Consider the following 18282-nt stretch of genomic DNA (forward strand, 5'->3'; position numbering starts at 1 on the left):
AGTTTCACATTTTAGAAAAAGATCATCATACCTACAGTAAAACATGGTGGTGGTAGTGTGATGATCTGGGGCTGTTTCGCTGCTACAGGACCTGAAAAACCTGCTGTGATAAATGGAACCATGAATTCTGCTGTCTACCAAAAATTTCTAAAGGAGAATGTTCTGGCATCTGTTTGGTACCTCAAGCTGAAACCAACTTGGGTTCTGCAGCAGGACAATGATCCAAAACACACCATCAAGTCCACCTCTTCTTTTTTTATAGGAAAATAACAGGGTTAACATAGCGCTTCTGTTTTGCACAATACAGTTTTAAATGCCATTTTTGAATGTAACCCTGTATTGTAATGATCCGGCATAATTGTGCCAAAGTAATCCCTTACTCATGTGTTTCTATCACATATTGTTGAATGATGGTTCTTAATGCTGTGATGTCTGATGGAACTGAGATCACGTTTATTCGTCTTGGGCTAACACCCTTCTACTTCAAAGCATGGAATCTCCCCAGCCACATGCCATTTACTCACACCCAACCAGCAAACCACATCTAACCTCAGCAACCCCATCGGCACTAAAAATACTGCCAGCTACCTATTCACTAGATCTAAATTAAGTGTTGGACCAGGCGCAGCTTGAGATCGCAGTGGTTTCCTGATACTGATACTCCACAGTGCGCTGCTGGGCTGAACACACACATGGCCTGAGCTCTTCTGAAGATACTGCTCACCGACTGGCTTTCACTGCATTTTGTATTGGTCTGCAGTGTTAAAGGTCGACCACGGTATCTCTGTTTTGCCCTCTGTGACCGCTGTGACCCCACTGACCTCACCCCCATGACAGCATTGCCTGGTCAGGCCAAAGTGTTACATGACTCCAGTGAAATCTCCCTGTGCTATGACACCCAATTCCTCACTGCTTGGTTGGGGTTGCTAGGACACGGATCAGAAATCGTTAAGCTTCTGCATGTCAATACGGTATTTTAAAAACTAGCATTTTGTTTTAAATTGTTCTGCACACCAGATTTATATTTTTACAAATGTGTAAACACTCTTGACACACGTGTCCAATACAGTAAAGTTGATGTCTCGCATTTAATCAAACTTTGAGTGACATTTTACACATACAGTACAAGCCAACCAAGGCTGGAGCCTAATGCTAATGTTAATACATACAGCTCTGGAAAAAATAAAGAGACCACCTAAAAATGACGAATTTCTTTGATTTTACCTAATTGAAAACCTCTGGAATATAATCAAGAGGAAGATGGATGATCACAGGCCATCAAGCCAAGCTGAACTGCTTAAATTTGTGCACCAGGAGTGTCATAAAGTTATCCAAAAGCAGTGTGTTAGACTGGTGGAGGAGACCATGCCGAGAAGCATGAAAACTGTGATTAAACAGCAGGATTATTCTACAAAATATTGATTTCTGAACTCCTAAAACTTTACATTATTATTTACACTATTTGAGCACTGAAAGCTCTGCATTTTTTGTTATTTTCTGCAATTAAATGCTCTAAATGACAAAATTGGTATTTGGAATTTGGGAGAAATGTTGTCCGTAGTTTATAGAATAAAACAACAGTGTTTAATTTACTCAAACGTATACCTATAAATAGCAAAATCAGACAAACTGATTCAGATATTTCACATCAGTAGTCACCAAATAATAACAGATCAGTATAGAGTGTGTACTACTATGCACACACACATACACACACACACACACACACACACACACACACACATACACACAATAACTGACATGTGAATGGCCAGCGAGGTCAACTAAATATATCAGTCCAGAATATATCATTATATAAACTGTACAGCTTTCAGACCTCAAATAATGTAAATAAAAATGTAAAGTTTTAGGAGTTCAGACATTAATATTTGGTAGAATAACCCAGGTTTTTAATAACAGTTTTTATGCATCTTGGCATGTTGTCCTCCACCAGTCTAATCTTACGCCACTTTACGCCCCTTTCTCATAACTGGATTCACCTGTGTATGTAGGTCAAGGGTCAAATTACCAAACAAATTTTGTTTTCCAAAAATGAGTGCTTGTCAGGGTTGACCCAGGCAGAGAGACGAGGAGGCGGACGTAAGTGCAGGTAAGGTGAGAATTTAATAAACAAAGAGACAAGTAAACACGTAACAACAAAATAACTAAACAAACGAGGGAGGCTAGAGAACATAAAACTAAACAAACGCTGGAAAATAAACTAGGAATAAACAAGAGAGAGAGACTAATGTTAAATAAACAAATAAACAAGTAAACAAGAAACAAAGAAATAAACAAGAAACGGAGGCAAGATAAAACTAAAACAAATAGGGAGGCTACTAAACCAGAAACTAAACAGAGCTAAGAACATAAACAGGGAATAACTAAAGACTAAACACTAAGCAGGTGAATAGGGAACACGGAAACAAACAAGAGATACTAATGATAAATATAAACTACAAACAAAGAGGGAGACTAAACAAGGAAAACAAAATGAATAATGAAACAAGACTATGAACTAAACAGAGCAAGGATAATTATAAGGATTAAACTAAGATAGACACGGAGAGAAACACTGAGAGAAACACTGAGAGAAACACTGAGAGAAACACTGAGAGAAACACTGAGAGAAACACTGAGAACAGAGAAAATGTATTCAAATCAATTAAACACCAAGGGTGCCCAAATTGATGCACCTGCCTAATTTTGTTTTATTGCACACTTTCTGTAAATCCTATGAACTTAATTTCACTTCTGAAATATCACTATGTTTGTCTGTATGTAAAATTGCTCATCCAAACAAGCAATGATTTATATAGTAAAATCATGAAAATTATTACGGGTGCCCAAATGTTTTCATACCACTGTATATGTATACATTTTAAGATGTTATCTTGTGAGTACAGTTGAACACTGGCTCATGCTCATTGCGATTGTTCAAAAGACTCCAAATAACAGAATGCAGGAGGCCTCTGTCCCATAACATGTGGCATGTTAGAGTGTGCACAGCTTATACTAGTAGTTGCATGGATTAAATGGTAGGTTTTATTAAATAAAGAACATAATAGGCCACACAAGGTGTTTGAGTGACAGCAACGATCAGCACTTTGGTGGTGAAGTTCAAACAGTATTCACAGGGCACATTCAGTTGGCAGACTGGAACCATTGCAGGGGCCAAATTAAAATACCTCACGTACCCAGATCAGACCCCCTGGGGCCTCGGGTCTGGCATGTGGTTTATTTAGGAGCTGGTTATGGGTCTCTTTCTATGCTGCACAAGGCCACACTCACACACATGCTGGGGTTGCTGTAGGGTTTGCTTTCAGGGTTGCTGTAGAGAAAGCAGGACGATTGCTGATGACAGGAAAAATAGTGAGGCATGTCAGAAACCTCCACTGACATGTACTAGGGCCTGACTGATAGTAGATGTTATAAAGGTAAAAGAGCAAGAGTAGTAAGAATACAAATATAGAACAAAATAACAAAAGATAAAGAGGCACGAGAGTACTCAAAAAACACAAAACACAAAAAAAGAAAAACAATAAAAATAAAAAACGCATCATAGAAAAGCTAGTGAAGTAGATTCAATACTCGGAAAAGAGCAGAGGGGTATGTATAAAAAAACAGACCAGGTGTGAGCAATCAGAAGCTGGGAGAGCATGAATGCCATAGCATCACAGGATCAGCGGCGTCTGGAAGGTCCAGTGTGAATGCATGCTGGGAATTGGAGTCTTTGATGTGTGAATAAGAGTCCAGAGCAGGCAGTCAAAATTATAAACAAATAAATATCTGAAAATTATCCAGCCCCCTTTACTCTGAAACCCCCCCATAATATACAGTGAAATCAACTGGCTTCAGAAGTTACTTAATTAGTTATTAGAGTCCTGCAGCTGTGTCTAATTTAGTCTCAGTATAAAAGACCCTGATGTGCAAATGCAAACACAGCTAATCTAGTCTCTGTAAGTATGATAAGAATTACCAATAGCATAGGACAGAGCAGATTAACATGAAACTATTGGCACCAGGCCTGATGCCAGGCTTGGCTAAAAGTCCCCAGCATTGAGCTATGGAGGAGTGGAACTGTGTTTTCTGGAATGATGGTGCTCCATCCAACACCTTTTGGATGAGTTGGCTGTCATGATCATCCAAAGTCCTGACCACTCTGATGCTTTTGTCTTTGAATGCATAGTGGTTGGTAAGGCGCACTACCTGCCAGTGAACTACCATATCATGTGGGAGACTGCAGTTCAATTCCTGGCCTGGGGGACTGAAATAAGTGTCTTTGGGCATAAATCCTAGCACTATGTAGGCCCACCTCTGTAACAGAAATTACATTATAAGTTGCTCTGGATAAGAGCATCAGATAAATGCCTTTAAAAAAGTGTTTACTAAAGCTTTTTGTATGTTACCCTGTTGGGTCACCTCTAGCATGGTTACATGACGAGATACAGTTGGACATGGAGGCATACAGATGCCAACAGATGTTGCAGCTGGGCCTGCAGATCCTGCACACCTGTAGGCTGCCAAAGCTGGCATCACAGCTGGTCCTATAAATGCTCAATTTGCGATGAATCTGGAAGTGTTGCAATCTGGTGGAGACATTTCTAGGAAACCCTTGCTGTGTATGGACAAACATTATCCTGCTGAAAAATGCATATTCAAATGCATACTTTAACCTGACCATCATTAGATGCCAAACAGAACCTGGCTTCATTGCTAAAGATTATATGGTTATTCAGTGGGTTTGTTGTTGTTCACACTGTCACACAAATGAAAAATCTGTCACATATTATGAAAAAGATCAGACATGGGCTCCTTTCACCTGCTGTGTGAACGTAGCCCTAGGGTGTTTTCACACCTGTCGTGTAACCAGTTTTTGACTTATTTGACTGTTCACTTGTAGCATTTTCTCACTCTGTTTGGTTTTCTATTTGGTTTCACACAGACACAAACCTAAACGCACCAAAATATGCACCAATAAACCACGCAATCACATTGTTTCTGTTGATTGGTCAGAGCTGTCTGGAGCAAGAAAGTAAATATAGCGAGAAGATTCTGTGTTCCAGCGCATATATCTGTGCAGTGTGAAGCTGCTTTAAAGTGGACATGACAGTTCAACATTTCAGTTTGTACAAGTTTTCTAAGGGATTAAATATGATGGAATTTATTTAGGGGGGAATTTTTTCTATAAAATGTTTACACACTAAATTATAATATATTTATGCTATATATATTCTATGGATATTTTATCTATTTGATGGAGGGGTGTGTGCACAGTGTGTTGGGTTATTAATGGTGTTTTATTTTGTGTCTATATGTTCCTGTTTTTTGGAAAAAAGGAACAAACAATATAAATATATTCACAAAAAAATTATAATATATTTATGTTTGGTACTACTCTAAACGTTTGCGCTAAAGTGCCGCCATTTTGCCCGTGCAGCACTGGTGATGTCACAATGTTGGTTGGTTGGTTGGTTGGTTGAAGACCCAGGTACATAGCTAGCGGTCACGGTTAAGGAATAGAGCTCGTTGTTTGTCGAGATTATGGATGAAGACGAAGCTGAACGGGGTTTTGATCAGGTTCCTAGAAACCCAATGGCGTATGTGTTCGAGCCGGTGAGGAGACGAGACAGAATAATGCTACAAGCTCCAGCAGTGCCCGTACAGGTGGAGAGGGACGGTAACACTAACTTTACCTGGTGCAGATGCGCTCACTGCACTGCCATGCCGACTGCAACCGAGTGGATTAGCTGTCAGGAGGCTAACGTGGATCATTTGCTCAGAGATATTTCCTGCAGAACCCTGAGCAGAACTTTTCAGATGCTTTTCTGAGAGCGAGACGTGTTGGAGGTGTCTCTGCTCTTTCTACGTAAAGTCCGTGCAGAAACCCTGGAGCAGCCCGTCAACAGCAGGTACTGCCATCCCGTTAACTAGCTTGTTTATATACATTTAACATTAGATATTAAGCATTTAAAGTCCAGAGTTCATTAAGACTGAATGAAACATACGCTTGCTGGGTCGCTAGCTTCATCTAGTTAGTGTTAGCTAGCTAGCTAGCATTGTCTAGCTATCTTAACATGGCTAGCATTAGCTATTTAGCTAACTAACTTAGCTAGCTAACTAGCTAACGCTAGCTATATTATCTTTAACTGTCAGCTTATCTAGACTTTCGGTAACGTTACCTCTCGCTGCTCTGCTGGGTGGGCGCGTAGTTTGGCTCGTTCCTTGTGGCTCACAGCTGCTGCTTTCATAGTACTCTCAGTCGGATGGTCTGTACATTCCAGCTGTTCAGAGGAAAAAATAAAACGGAGGAAAAAGGCTTTGGACTTCAGCTTATTTGTCCTGACTCAAAAACCCTCTCCTCCACATAGTCCTCGTCTAGAAAGTGCTCGCTTCTAACCCTAGTATTGCGGCTAACCGTAGGATTCTCGCACTTCAGCGCCGCTAACGTTAGCCCCCGCCGAAGAACAGCTGTCCGCTTAAGATGCGAGATAAGAAAGTGAAAGTGGAGCTTTCTCTCATTCTTCACCCTATCTTCACCCAGGGGCAATACAAAAGTGCCCCCACCCTTTGTAACGATTTTTGGTTTGGCTTTTATTATCCATTGAGGAACTGTAGGCTCATAGTTTATGTTACTTAGGCGTTCGAGAACCAACCTCGTCAGCGCTGGGACAAGATGACGCTAAAATGACATTTAGATTGCTTGTTATTTTAATTCAGTTTCACTGACAACTGTTAAACTTATAAGATTCGTTAAAATACAGTGAAAATACATCTTGTGAATTATACTAAATACTTGAAGTGTTTCATGTCCACTTTAAGACAGAATGCTGAAAAATTGCTGCAGCCCTGTCAAACACAGTGTATTTTTTTTTTCAATAAGACTTGAATGTGTAAATTTCAGATGTACACTTAGTAAACGTGAGAGGTGAACAGCAGCACGTACCACACGTGTAAATAGCATGGAGCAGCAGAGACAGCGTTTGTTCATAGCTGTGGTAATTAGCGTTCTCCGGCTAATATATCAAATTAAACTGCGTCTTATCAGCAGTTTAGCTCAAATAAAAGAAGTATCTCTAGAGCTCTAGAGTTTGTTTGGGACTGGACCAAGACTACCTCCTCTAGCTGGTCTCGATCCAGTTGTTTTGAATCACACCTAAGTGTAATTACACACCTGTGTTTTCACACCTGCCCAATCACCCTTAGTTAGAAGTATACCTGCTTCTGAAGAAAGCCAGAAAGTCTAGCTCTATATAGGAGCAGAGTTTTTCCTTCTCTTTGAGGTAAATGACACATGAATCCTGATCCTGACCTGGCTCATTAGTCATGTTGATTTAAATGTATTGGATTTTAGTAACACACATGGAAGTGGCCTCTAATGGAAAATGTCTCATTCAGTGTGTTTTTGTTTTTCACACCGTCACACAAATGAAACATCTGTCACATATTATGGAAAATATGGAAGATATGGGCCTTTTTTCAGCTGTTGTGTAAACGTAGCTTTAGTTAGGAGACTACCTGCTTCTGAAGAAAGCCAGAAAGTCTAACTAGCTCCATCTGGGAGCAGAATAATCAGCCCCTCCACAGTCAACACACACACAGACCCGGCCGTGAGACGTCTCCTGACCGCTAAAACTGGTTCTATAAGCTACTGTCACATACCTCCCAACTGCACTGTAGCCCAAAAAGACCCATGGATTAAGGGCTGTCAGCTCTCATTAGGCCAGGGGAGGGAGATTAGATGTATAGGGACGAGATGAGAGCAGTGACAGAGAGGCTGACATCAGCTGGCCTTTAAACCAACCTTCTAAATGTCAAACACAATTGCAGCAATTGTTTCTCTTCTCATATTACAAAGGTTGTGTTAGTGTAAATTTGTACAAGTAGCAGGCCATGCATGACCCGAATCACTGCAGCTGTGATGTGCACTGGAGTGTGGAACTGGGATTTGAGTGGTATATTTGTTGCTATACGAAATGTAGTATTTTTTTTCTTAATTCAGGACATCAGCAATGTATACTTAATTGATAGAACTGTGGGGATTCGCCTCTTAATCATCTAAGTTCCAACAGTTTGCCTTTACTAACATTAAAGAAAAAATAGTGGCTCTAAAATTCTCACTGTAACCAGTGCATAAAATTAGCTGGTACAATTTCTTACCTCATACATAATCCGCAATCAACTGTGAATTACTAAATACAGTGACATGAAAAAGTATTTTGCTTTTTTTGTCACACTGATACCTTTCAGATTATCAAACAAACTTTAATATCAGATAAATATAACCTGAGTAAATAAAAAAACACTTTTTAAATTATATTTTTATTTATTAAGGGGAAAAAAACTATCCTAACCAATCAAGCCCTGTGTTAATAAATGTTTGACCCCTAAACCTAATAACTTGGTTGTGCCACCCTTGGCAGCAACAACTGCAATTAAGCTTTGCCGATAACTGACAATGAGTCTTTCACATCTCTATGAAGGAATTTTGGCCAACAGCCTGTTTAAGATCATGCCGCAGCATCACAATTAGACTTTGATGAGGCCACTCCAAAACCTTCATTTTGCTTTTTAAAGTAAATCAGAGGTGGACTTGTTTGTGTGCTTTGGATCATTTTCCTGCTGCAGAACCCAAGTCCTCCTGAGTTTGAGGTCACAATACCTGGTTCCATATAGTACAGCAAGTTGTTCAGGCCCTGAAGCAGCAAAGCAGCCCCAGAGCATCACTCCACCACCATGTTTTATGTTCAGTATGATGTTTCTTTTTCTAAAATTGTGTGTTAGTTTTACGTCAGATGTATCGGGACAAACACTTCTAAAAAGTTTGACTTTTGTCATGTCAGTCCAAAAAATATTTACCAAAAAGTTCTGGGGATCATCAAGATGTTTTTTGGGCAAATTTGAGATGGGCCATTGTGTTTTCTTTTTGGCCAGCATTTGTGTTTGCTTTGGAACTTTCCTATGGATACCATTTTAACCATTTTAAGTCTCTCTCTTATTATTTATTCATTAACACTGACATTAATTGAGGCAAGTAAGACCTGCAGTGCTTTAAATGTTGTTCTGGGTTCTTGTGTGACCTCTTGGATGAGTTGTTCATGACCTTTTGGAATAATTTTGGTTGGTCGGCCAGCCACTTCTGTGAGGGTTCAGCAGTGTACCTTGTTTTGCATATTTGTGAATAGCTCTCACAGTGGTCTGCTTTGAGTCCAAAAGCTTTAGAAATGTAACCTTTTCCAGACTGATAGAGGTAATCAATGAGCTTATGTAAAGCTGGGTAAATTATTACCACCACTGGAAATCCATTGAAATCCATTGTAATCTATGTTTTTCATTTGTGTATTTATGGTTCTATATGTACTTACTGTTGCATACACAGTACTGACTTCAGTATTCCCTCTCTCTTTTTCTCTCTCGCTCTCTCTCTTTCAGAAACCTACCATTCCCTCCTGACGTTCACCCTCAACCACACCCTCTCCCTCTTTGACCTGGCCTACGAGCCCATCGCCCAGGAGTCCCGGCCTTTAGTCACCAACCTCTTCTCTGACCTCGCCCTCTATCTTCACGGCGATCCCACAATCTCTGTGGAACAATCTGTCCACCGTTTCTATGATGACCTCTTCCCATTGGTCTACCGTTACCTAGTCAACCCAGGTCTGCGCTCATCCTCCTCATCCCCGTGGAAGGTAGGAGAAGGTAATGACTGTCTCCGGGCCATTCGTTCAGATGTGAACCCGTTCGGCCCGTACCCGCAGGCTCTGGCACGGGACCTGGGAAAGGCACTAGTGGGCGGGCGGATGCTGACCCGGGCGCTATTGGCTGGCACCGACGTCTTGAATGCCATAGAATCTGCGGGAATGGTGAAAGAGTGCGGGCGTGCACTGGTACGCATGCTCTACTGTCCACACTGCAGGGGGCTGACACTGATCCGACCCTGTGGGGGGCTCTGTCTGAACGTGATGCGGGGCTGCCTGGCCGGACTGGCCGAGCTGCAGGCCCCCTGGAGCCGCTACGTTGACCTGCTGGCGCATCTGAGTGGGATGTTGGCTGGTGGGCACGAGCTGGAGCTGGCCCTGCTGGGCATACGCGAGAGGATTAACGACGCCATCCTGAATGCCCAACTTAATGGGCCACGCCTTAGTGCTGTTGTGAGTTATACTGGTGTCTGATTATCTGTGGTGGTGGTTCTGAGCTCCAGTCCTGGATATCCACTCCATTGATAGGTTCACATACTCACTATCCAACCTATTAACCGTATGATTATTCTGAGGATTGGATCCCCAGGGCTGTAGATTTCCAGGACTGGAGTTCTAGGGTTGTCCACATTACAAGCGTTCCTCGGTACACGTTTTGATCTGATCTGATCGTTCCACCTTAAAAGATCTTATTACTGACTCATTTCTGACCCATTGTGGGTTGAAGCCCATATCTTGTACACACTATCTGCTGAGGGTATGTACGCATTTTTGAAATGCGTACATACCCTGGCCACATGAAGCCGGGCATTTTTAATGCACAAGGTCTGACAATGGCTCTGAGGATTTACTCTCAGTTTCTAACAGTGCTCAGGGTACTGTTGTCTAGCTGTGTTGTGTTGTTGTATTATGGCTCTAACTGTGCTAAGGCTAGCTGTTAGCATTGTAGCTAATCAGTTCCTAACCCTCCAAGCCTTGCTGTGTCTGTTACTGCTGCTATCGTGGCTTTAGCTTTATGGGGGCCGCCAGTTAGCATTGCAACTAATCCTCTTCAAACCTTCTGAGTCTGGCTGCTGTTAGTGTTCTTGGCCTGACCTCTGCTAAGGCCAGCTGTTAACAATGAACAATGTGCCAAATCCTGCTGGAAAGTGAAATTCGCATCTCTATGAAAGTTGTTAGCAGTACAGTGTTTTCCTGGAAAATCTTTCAGCACCTTGTGCTTCCCTGTGCTGACAACTTTTATGGAGATGCAGGATTTCATTTTCCAGCAGGACTTGGCACATTGCCCACACTGCCAAAAGTAACAATTGGTCTTATATAATATTGTAATTGTCTGAGATACTGATGTTTTTTTTTTTTTTTTTTGCTATAAGCCATAATCATCCACAATAAAAAAATAAATGCTTAAAATAGATCACTCAATGTGGAATACAGCTATTTAATATGAGTTTTTTTAACTGAATTACTGAAATAAAGTAACTTGTATACAATTGTATTCAAATTATTCGAGATGCACTAAGTATAAAAGATCAGAGGTTTCGATGGAGGAATACTTGTACCTAAAATTTTCATACTGCCGCCTATGCTATAGCTTGACTTACAACACATCAGAAATGTAACTATGTGTCGCAACAACTGTGATTGTTTCACTAAGCATGGTATATGCAGGCCACATTATTGACTTTGCATTAAAGCTGAAGTATAATAATTACAAGGCTAGAGAACAGCGTACTCCACAGCAAGTCCACTACATATTTACATAGAAATGTGCTGTTAGCTGCTATATCAATGTTTAAAATATTAAATTTAAACTCGTTAAGGTTTATTGAGGCTGGTTGAGCTTTAATAGTGTTGTTGGGGTTTTGTTCAGAGCTGATACATAGTATAAATGTGAACTTTCTAGAAGTTCCTGAACCTGCAGTGAGTCAGCATTTGCTCTGGAGAAGTACATACAGCATTTTTTAGTTATTCCCAAGTCAGTGCTTTAATATTGGCTTGACTTGTCTGGGCCTTTATTATTGAAGAGGGACCATTCTAATTCCACATATTTTGGTTATTTGGCATCTGTATTCGCATAAGGATCATTGGGATTGGGCCTGGCTTTGAGCTGACCGGGCTCTGCAGCTGACAGCTGCGTTTGTGTGTGAGGGTGGATTAAGTTTGAGACACATTCTCACAAACCCGCCTGAGAGGAATGTGGATCTGCCTCTTATAATATAGGATATTATTACCTAACCCCCTAACCCACCGCCCCTGTGTCTGATCCATTTGTACCAGCACACGCACTACCAAACCACAACCACAACCATGTTAGTGCAGTCACTGCAGTGCTGATAATAACCAACCACCCATATAATAGCTGCTCTGTGGAGTCCTGATCATTAAATAACAGGGAGGATAATGAAGTATGTCTACATATATAGTGCTAGCTCTTCATTTAGAGGTGAGTATATCAGATTTTAGTAGCACTGCAGCTAACCACAGCTAGCGCTGGTGCTAACCGCTATGTAGAAAATACTGAAAATCTAAGCTTACTATAAATAAACAGAAGTGCTTTACTCACCCAAATAAACAGTTATCATGAGAGAAATCAGTGCAGATTAACATCAAGGGTTCGTTTAAAAATTAATTTTCTAAGAATTACACTTTTGTTTACTTAGGACTGCCCCATAAAAGGAAGAGCAAGTCCATCAAAGTTAGCAGCCTCAGAAATTGCAAGTTAACAACCCCTAAGATGAGAGCCACCTAAATACTTTACAGATTATTTTGGTTTGGTTTAACACTTTTAAGTCACTACATGATTCCTTATTTGCTACTTCATAATCTGGATGAATACAGTATTAATTTATAATCTAGGGAAAAAAAACATGGGTGTGTCCAAACTTTTGACTGGTACTGTATATTTAATAGGTTGGCCACAAACATGTGGACATGCACTACTTTGTGCAAGCTCTTAGTCCAGTAAATACATTTATTTCTAAAGTCGTCATTTCATTGTTGTTATGCAAATGTTTGCTGTTTTTATTATGTCCAGGTAGAGCTGAAACAAGGAGCCTAGTGCATCCCAGTTTTTTCAACATTATGATGATACATTAAAATGTTAGTTATTATGGCTTTTAGAAAGTTGTGTTTTGGGGACGGGGGGCCTAACTATTGTCATTAATGATTTTTTTTTTCTCCTTACATTACTTTTACCTTTATACTTGAAGTAGTTTTGAAACCAGTAATTTTACACTTTGATGTTTCAACTTCTACAAAAGTATTTTAAACCCTACTATCTATATTTCTACCTGAGGGATGAATGTGACAACTTTTCACACCTTTGATAACATAATCATGTCAGGTCATCCTCGCAAGTTTAACCCAAGAGCTGAACAGAAGATGCGCAAAAAAAAATCTCTAAAAATCCTACAATGTCATTACGGGACCTAGAAGTAGCTCTTCCCACAGTTTGGTGTCAAAGTGCAGCGTCTACCTTCAGAAAGAGATTAAATCAGTTTTTTATTTTTATAAGAGATGGTCAAAAAAGGAACGCTTCGTCCAAAACACACTGTTCCAGAAGTCCTCGTCTTTGTCTTTTTGTTGTTGTACCGTAGTTTTTTCTTTCCGCAAGGGTTTCCTCAGTGAAGCAAAGATGTGTTTGTGTGTGAGTCCACACACTGCTGGTCCTGAGCCTCTGTCCTGGTTCAGTGTGAGTTGTTTGGGTGTTGTATACTTGTGTTCGGCCCTCTGTCCTGCATGCAAATTCACCTCTGGACAAAGGCAGCTCCAACTGGCTGGACAAACCCCTTCCCAAAAGCAGGGCAGCAAGCGAGGGGCCGCAGCGAGGGGCTGATAGAGCTCGGGTAATCCTCTGATAAATAAGATTTCTTAAATGAATACTCGTCCCACTGATACACACATCGACACACACACATACACACACACATATAAATACAGAGATGCTACAGTTGCAGAGTTAATTTTGTCACTGCCTGTTCTAGGCCCAGGCCCAGACCAAGACCCAGTCTGTACCTGTTGACGTCTGTGTCCGTTTTAATCACAGCTCTATTTCTGCAGTGGAGCTTATTATAAGAAATGCAGTGTCATGCACTGATATAACAGCTCTACAGATATCCGATACTACTATCACATTTAAACTACACAGTGAATTTGCCAGCATTTAATCAATCAACACTTTAATTGTTAAATTAACACTGCGAGAGTTTCAATTTTACACTCTCAGTGCTAATTTAACACCAATTAGCATTAGTGTTGGGCAGTGCTAATGGCTAGACTTGATTAGAACTCAGTTCCACTGCTCCACAGCTCAATGCTGGGGGCTTTAAACCCCTCTAAACCATGCCTGGCATTAGGGATAGTGCCAATAGGTTCATGTTTATCTGCTGCATAGAGTTTTATTAGCGGTAATAGGAGTTTAGACAAGTTGTGTGTGTATGTATGTGTGTCCTTTGCACAACTATGTCAGCAATGTCAGGGTGTAAAGTAACTGAATGCATTAGATATGGTGTCCAAAAACATTTGAACTTATATGACCCTATTTTAGCAATCTTTAGGGGAGATGCACACAATTGCACACCACACAGCTGGATGTAGCGTGCATGTTCCAGTGTGTGTTTGATATCACTGTGTGTCAAAAATATGCTTTGCACAGCTCGAAACGCGCAAAAGGCATGTACTAATTCTCTTAAAGCTGATGTCTGTAAGTTTCGCCTTTCTGGTGAGAATGTATAATTCCACCGAGCATGCGGAAGAATCATTTTAAACTGGGCAGGTGTGATGCGGTCTCCTCTCTGAGCGGATGAATCCGATTCATTATATTTTTGGCATTAGCAGATTTACTTAAATATTTTTTTACTGTATGTTTGAATAGAAATCCTCAAGATTTAGTGGTGTAATGTCAGGAGTCATGGCCTGTTAAGGTTAATGGTATAAAAACTGTGTTGTGACTTTTTTGTATGGTTAACTCTATGCCCCTATCACTAGCATTGTAAGCCAGTTGGGAGCATCAGCTAAAAACGCTGTATTTCAGAATGCTGGGGGTGAACAGAGGTGGGCTTTCTGTTAAAAGTTCGTACTCTTTATCATGTTTTACTACACCCCAAATCCATTTCACACCAGATTTCTCCTTTAACATGAATTTAACAATAATTTAATTACAGCAGGCTTCATTTGTTTTTGTTTATGTAAGATATTTAAACCTTTTTAAATATGTATTGCTCTTTAAAAGGGTTTAGAGGCTTTATTATGCTATTTTATTATTATTATGCTGTTGCTGTACATTATATTGTTCTGTTATATTATATATCAGTGGCATAAATGTTCTAAAAAATGGCAACAATATTGTTTATCACAATTATTTCTGATATAATATCAATATAGTTGTACTCTGTCTGATCATCAGGTGGATAAAGTGTGTGGTCCTCTCACACAGTCTGCCTCACCCACTCAGGAGAGTGTTATAGCAGAGAGCTCTACTGCTTCTGTCCAGCCAATCACAGAGCTGCTGACCCCCAGTCCCTCCCCCAGCGCCGACACACAGGATCAGGAACACAGCAGACTTACACTCAAAAAGAGGTGAGAGAAAAAAATTGCTGTGTTTTGGTGTGAACAGTGATGTACACAGTCACATTACAGTATTATAACCACCTCCATATTATACATTTACTGCAGAAGGAGAAACAGATATACTACAGTTGGAACTATGTTAAAATTGCTTTGGTAATTAGTAACACTATGTTTTAGTCGTCCAGTAGCACCACACTTCACCTGTCAGTCCTCTGATTTTTCGCTTCAACTCTAAAACTGAGACTTAGTCCAGTGTTAAGCTGAGCTAAAGGCTAAAGCTGTTGCCATGTGGGTCAGCCAGATCTGACTCTTCCTGTAGCTTCCTGTAGCTTCCTGTAGCTTTCCTGTAGCTCCTTGTAGTTTTAGAGTCTTTTAAAGGTGTAGGAAGCTGTATTCACTACACTCTGGCATTATCTGTAATTTCTCTAAAGAAAAGACTTTTACTTTTAATAGTTACAAAGTTATCTGCGTTTCTGTGTATTTCTCTAGTTAGTATGATGAAAAGGTGAATGTGCTGTGCGTAAGTGTGTAAATGCTGCAGTAGAGTGTGCTGTAACACACTCTGTTTTAGCACTGCTTTACTACAGACAAAGGCTTAATAAATTCAACTTTTTTGCACCCATTTCTAAAAATGTATTTTTTACACTTTTTTTTTTTTTTACAAGTTGTTAATCAATAAGTTCCCTAAAAAACAACCATCTACCTTTTTTAACAATATATTATATTTTTCTTTATTACAAATTCTGACAATCCTGACAGTTTACTTCAAATCTTTATACAGTTTAAGTTTGTTAGTTTTTGTATCATTAAAATGTATCCACTAGACCTAAAGAGCGGAAGTTGCAAAAAATAGCCAGCAAAAAATAGTGTTCTAAAACTTTTGACCAGTAGTGTATATGGTGGGTAACACTTAACGATAAGAGTACATTAATAAACAGTAATTATTTGCAACATTATTGCATTATTTGCAATATTTATTGTACTATTGTCTCAATGTCTTATTATGTCAGTATTAAGTGCAATACTCTTAAGCATTAGTTAGTAAGCATTAATGAATGAATATTATATAATGTCTTATTACCAGTTAATAATTAGTTGAGACATTACGAAGCCATTTAACAGTGTTAATTACTGTCATAAGTACATTTATTTATGACCATTTTCTTTTTGCATGACTGGGTATTATTATAGGTTTGTGAGTTACTCTACAATTTGGAGTACATGTAATATAAAACACTAAGGCTTTATATTAAGGCTTTGATTACTGTTGTATTTACTTTGTCCCATAAATTAAACAATATATGAAGGAATGAGACTTCAGTAGCAGAAAAACAGCTGAAGAATTTAAACAATAGACATTAAAAAGAGACACGCCAACAACTTTAACACATCTTCCTTTACAAAACGAATATATACTCAAAATGTTTAAGTATTCAAAAGCTCCTATAGCACAATTAAGATACAAGTTTAATATCAATTTACAATATGTTATTCTTGAAGCCATTAGAGGCATTACAATATTAAAATCAGCCACAATTCCCTTTTTTCTCCATAAAACAAATAAATTACATTCAGTGTGCATTAATACTATCCTTCAAGTTGCAGTATTAATACGTTTAAAAGGGCTAAAGTTACTGCTCTAGAAGATTTTTTTGCACCTTGCATCCAGAGTTTTAGGGAGTTTTATCACTTGTGCTGAATAAATGATTGTGTACCTAGGACCGATTTTGGGCTCATCTGGGGGAAGAGAGTTTTTTTTTTTTCCTGAGATGTGGATTGATTGCGTAATTCCATTTGTCTCTTTTCTGAGGGAATAATTGCTGTTTTCTGTTGTTTTTCTATTTCACTTCGATACAAACACTCATACAGTGAGGAACAGCAGCAGGAGCTCCTCAGATAAAGTGCTGTTCTCATTTTTCTCCAGGCAGGACAGAGCTAAACTACTGTCACTTTGGCGCGTTAGGGTTATTCTAACTGGTTAGTGTTAGCTAGCATGCCGTATCAGATTCTTTAGCGGTGTTGTTCTACACAGTGCCCTGCAGTGCCTCTAGTGGTACGCCGGTATGTAAAAAACACATACTGCTTTATATGTGTTTATACTGCCCAGCATTAACCCTTAGTGTAAAATGTTACCATACGGTGTGGGTTTTTTTTACAAGTCATATTTGAGTAATATACATTTCATTAGTAAATAATGCTACAAAATTCACAGTTTACACTTGGACTGTTTTTGAATCCACATTCAGATATCATGCCCTACTGCTGCTCTCACTCTCCCACTGTGTAATTTACTGCTAACAGCCTGATCTCTAACCCTCGCAGGTCGTTGCCACTGAAACCTTCCAAGAATGACAAACCTAGAAGTCTAAAGAAGATCTCTAAGTAAGCATGGAGCTGCATGTCTGACATGCGATATCCCTATCAGCTTGTGTGTGTGTGTGTTTTTGTGCATGTCATCATAAATCATATTGAAGAGATGTTTGCAATGTTTGCAAGACAAAATCTGAAAGAAGATTTTTTTTTTTTTTATGACGAAAAATATTTGAAAATGTACTTGCACAAATCAGAAGTAATAAAGCTGATATCTTTCTTAGGGAGTTTATGCGTTACATTCAGCGCTACAAGTCCTTCTTCTCTACGTTACCAGAGATGCTGTGTGAGGGTGAGACGGTGGTGGATGACTACTCTTGCTGGAGTGGAGAGGACGTGGTGGAGAGGTACAGTGTGTAGTTTTCTAATTATATAGACACATCGGATTATAAGGAGCATTATTTGACACTAGTAAGGAACAGGGGTGTTGCCATGTTTTCCTTATAATTTAGCAGGTCCCGCCACTGGGTGGTGGTGGGAAGGGGTGGGGTTTTAACTAATGTTAAGTAAAGCTAAGCTAAGTAAACCAAACTGTATTAAAAAAAAAAAAAACTTAAAGTCAAACGACATGTGGATGTTAATCGACACAGATTTCCTGCCCGAAAACTGTTTATTTGGGTGAGTAAAGCGCTTCCGTTCACTTACATTA

At 39.6% G+C, this 18282-nt stretch overlaps 1 protein-coding gene across 2 annotated transcripts in view; it reads left to right on the forward strand.

Annotated features, from left to right (window-relative positions):
• gpc5b (glypican 5b) overlaps positions 1–18282 on the forward strand; it is a 101362-nt gene that overhangs the window by 11904 nt on the left and 71176 nt on the right. For both annotated transcript variants that reach the window (XR_007424806.1, XM_007252603.4), the window contains exons 3-6: positions 9433–10148; positions 15100–15272; positions 17586–17645; positions 17858–17980. Coding sequence is in view for 1 of the 2 variants with exons in the window: in XM_007252603.4 (XP_007252665.3) it covers positions 9433–10148; positions 15100–15272; positions 17586–17645; positions 17858–17980 (1072 nt within the window). In the remaining variant the exon portion in view is untranslated. The remainder of the gene's footprint in view (positions 1–9432; positions 10149–15099; positions 15273–17585; positions 17646–17857; positions 17981–18282) is intronic.

The sequence above is a fragment of the Astyanax mexicanus genome, chromosome 16 (genome assembly GCF_023375975.1).
Source record: "Astyanax mexicanus isolate ESR-SI-001 chromosome 16, AstMex3_surface, whole genome shotgun sequence".
Lineage (NCBI taxonomy): Eukaryota > Metazoa > Chordata > Actinopteri > Characiformes > Acestrorhamphidae > Astyanax > Astyanax mexicanus.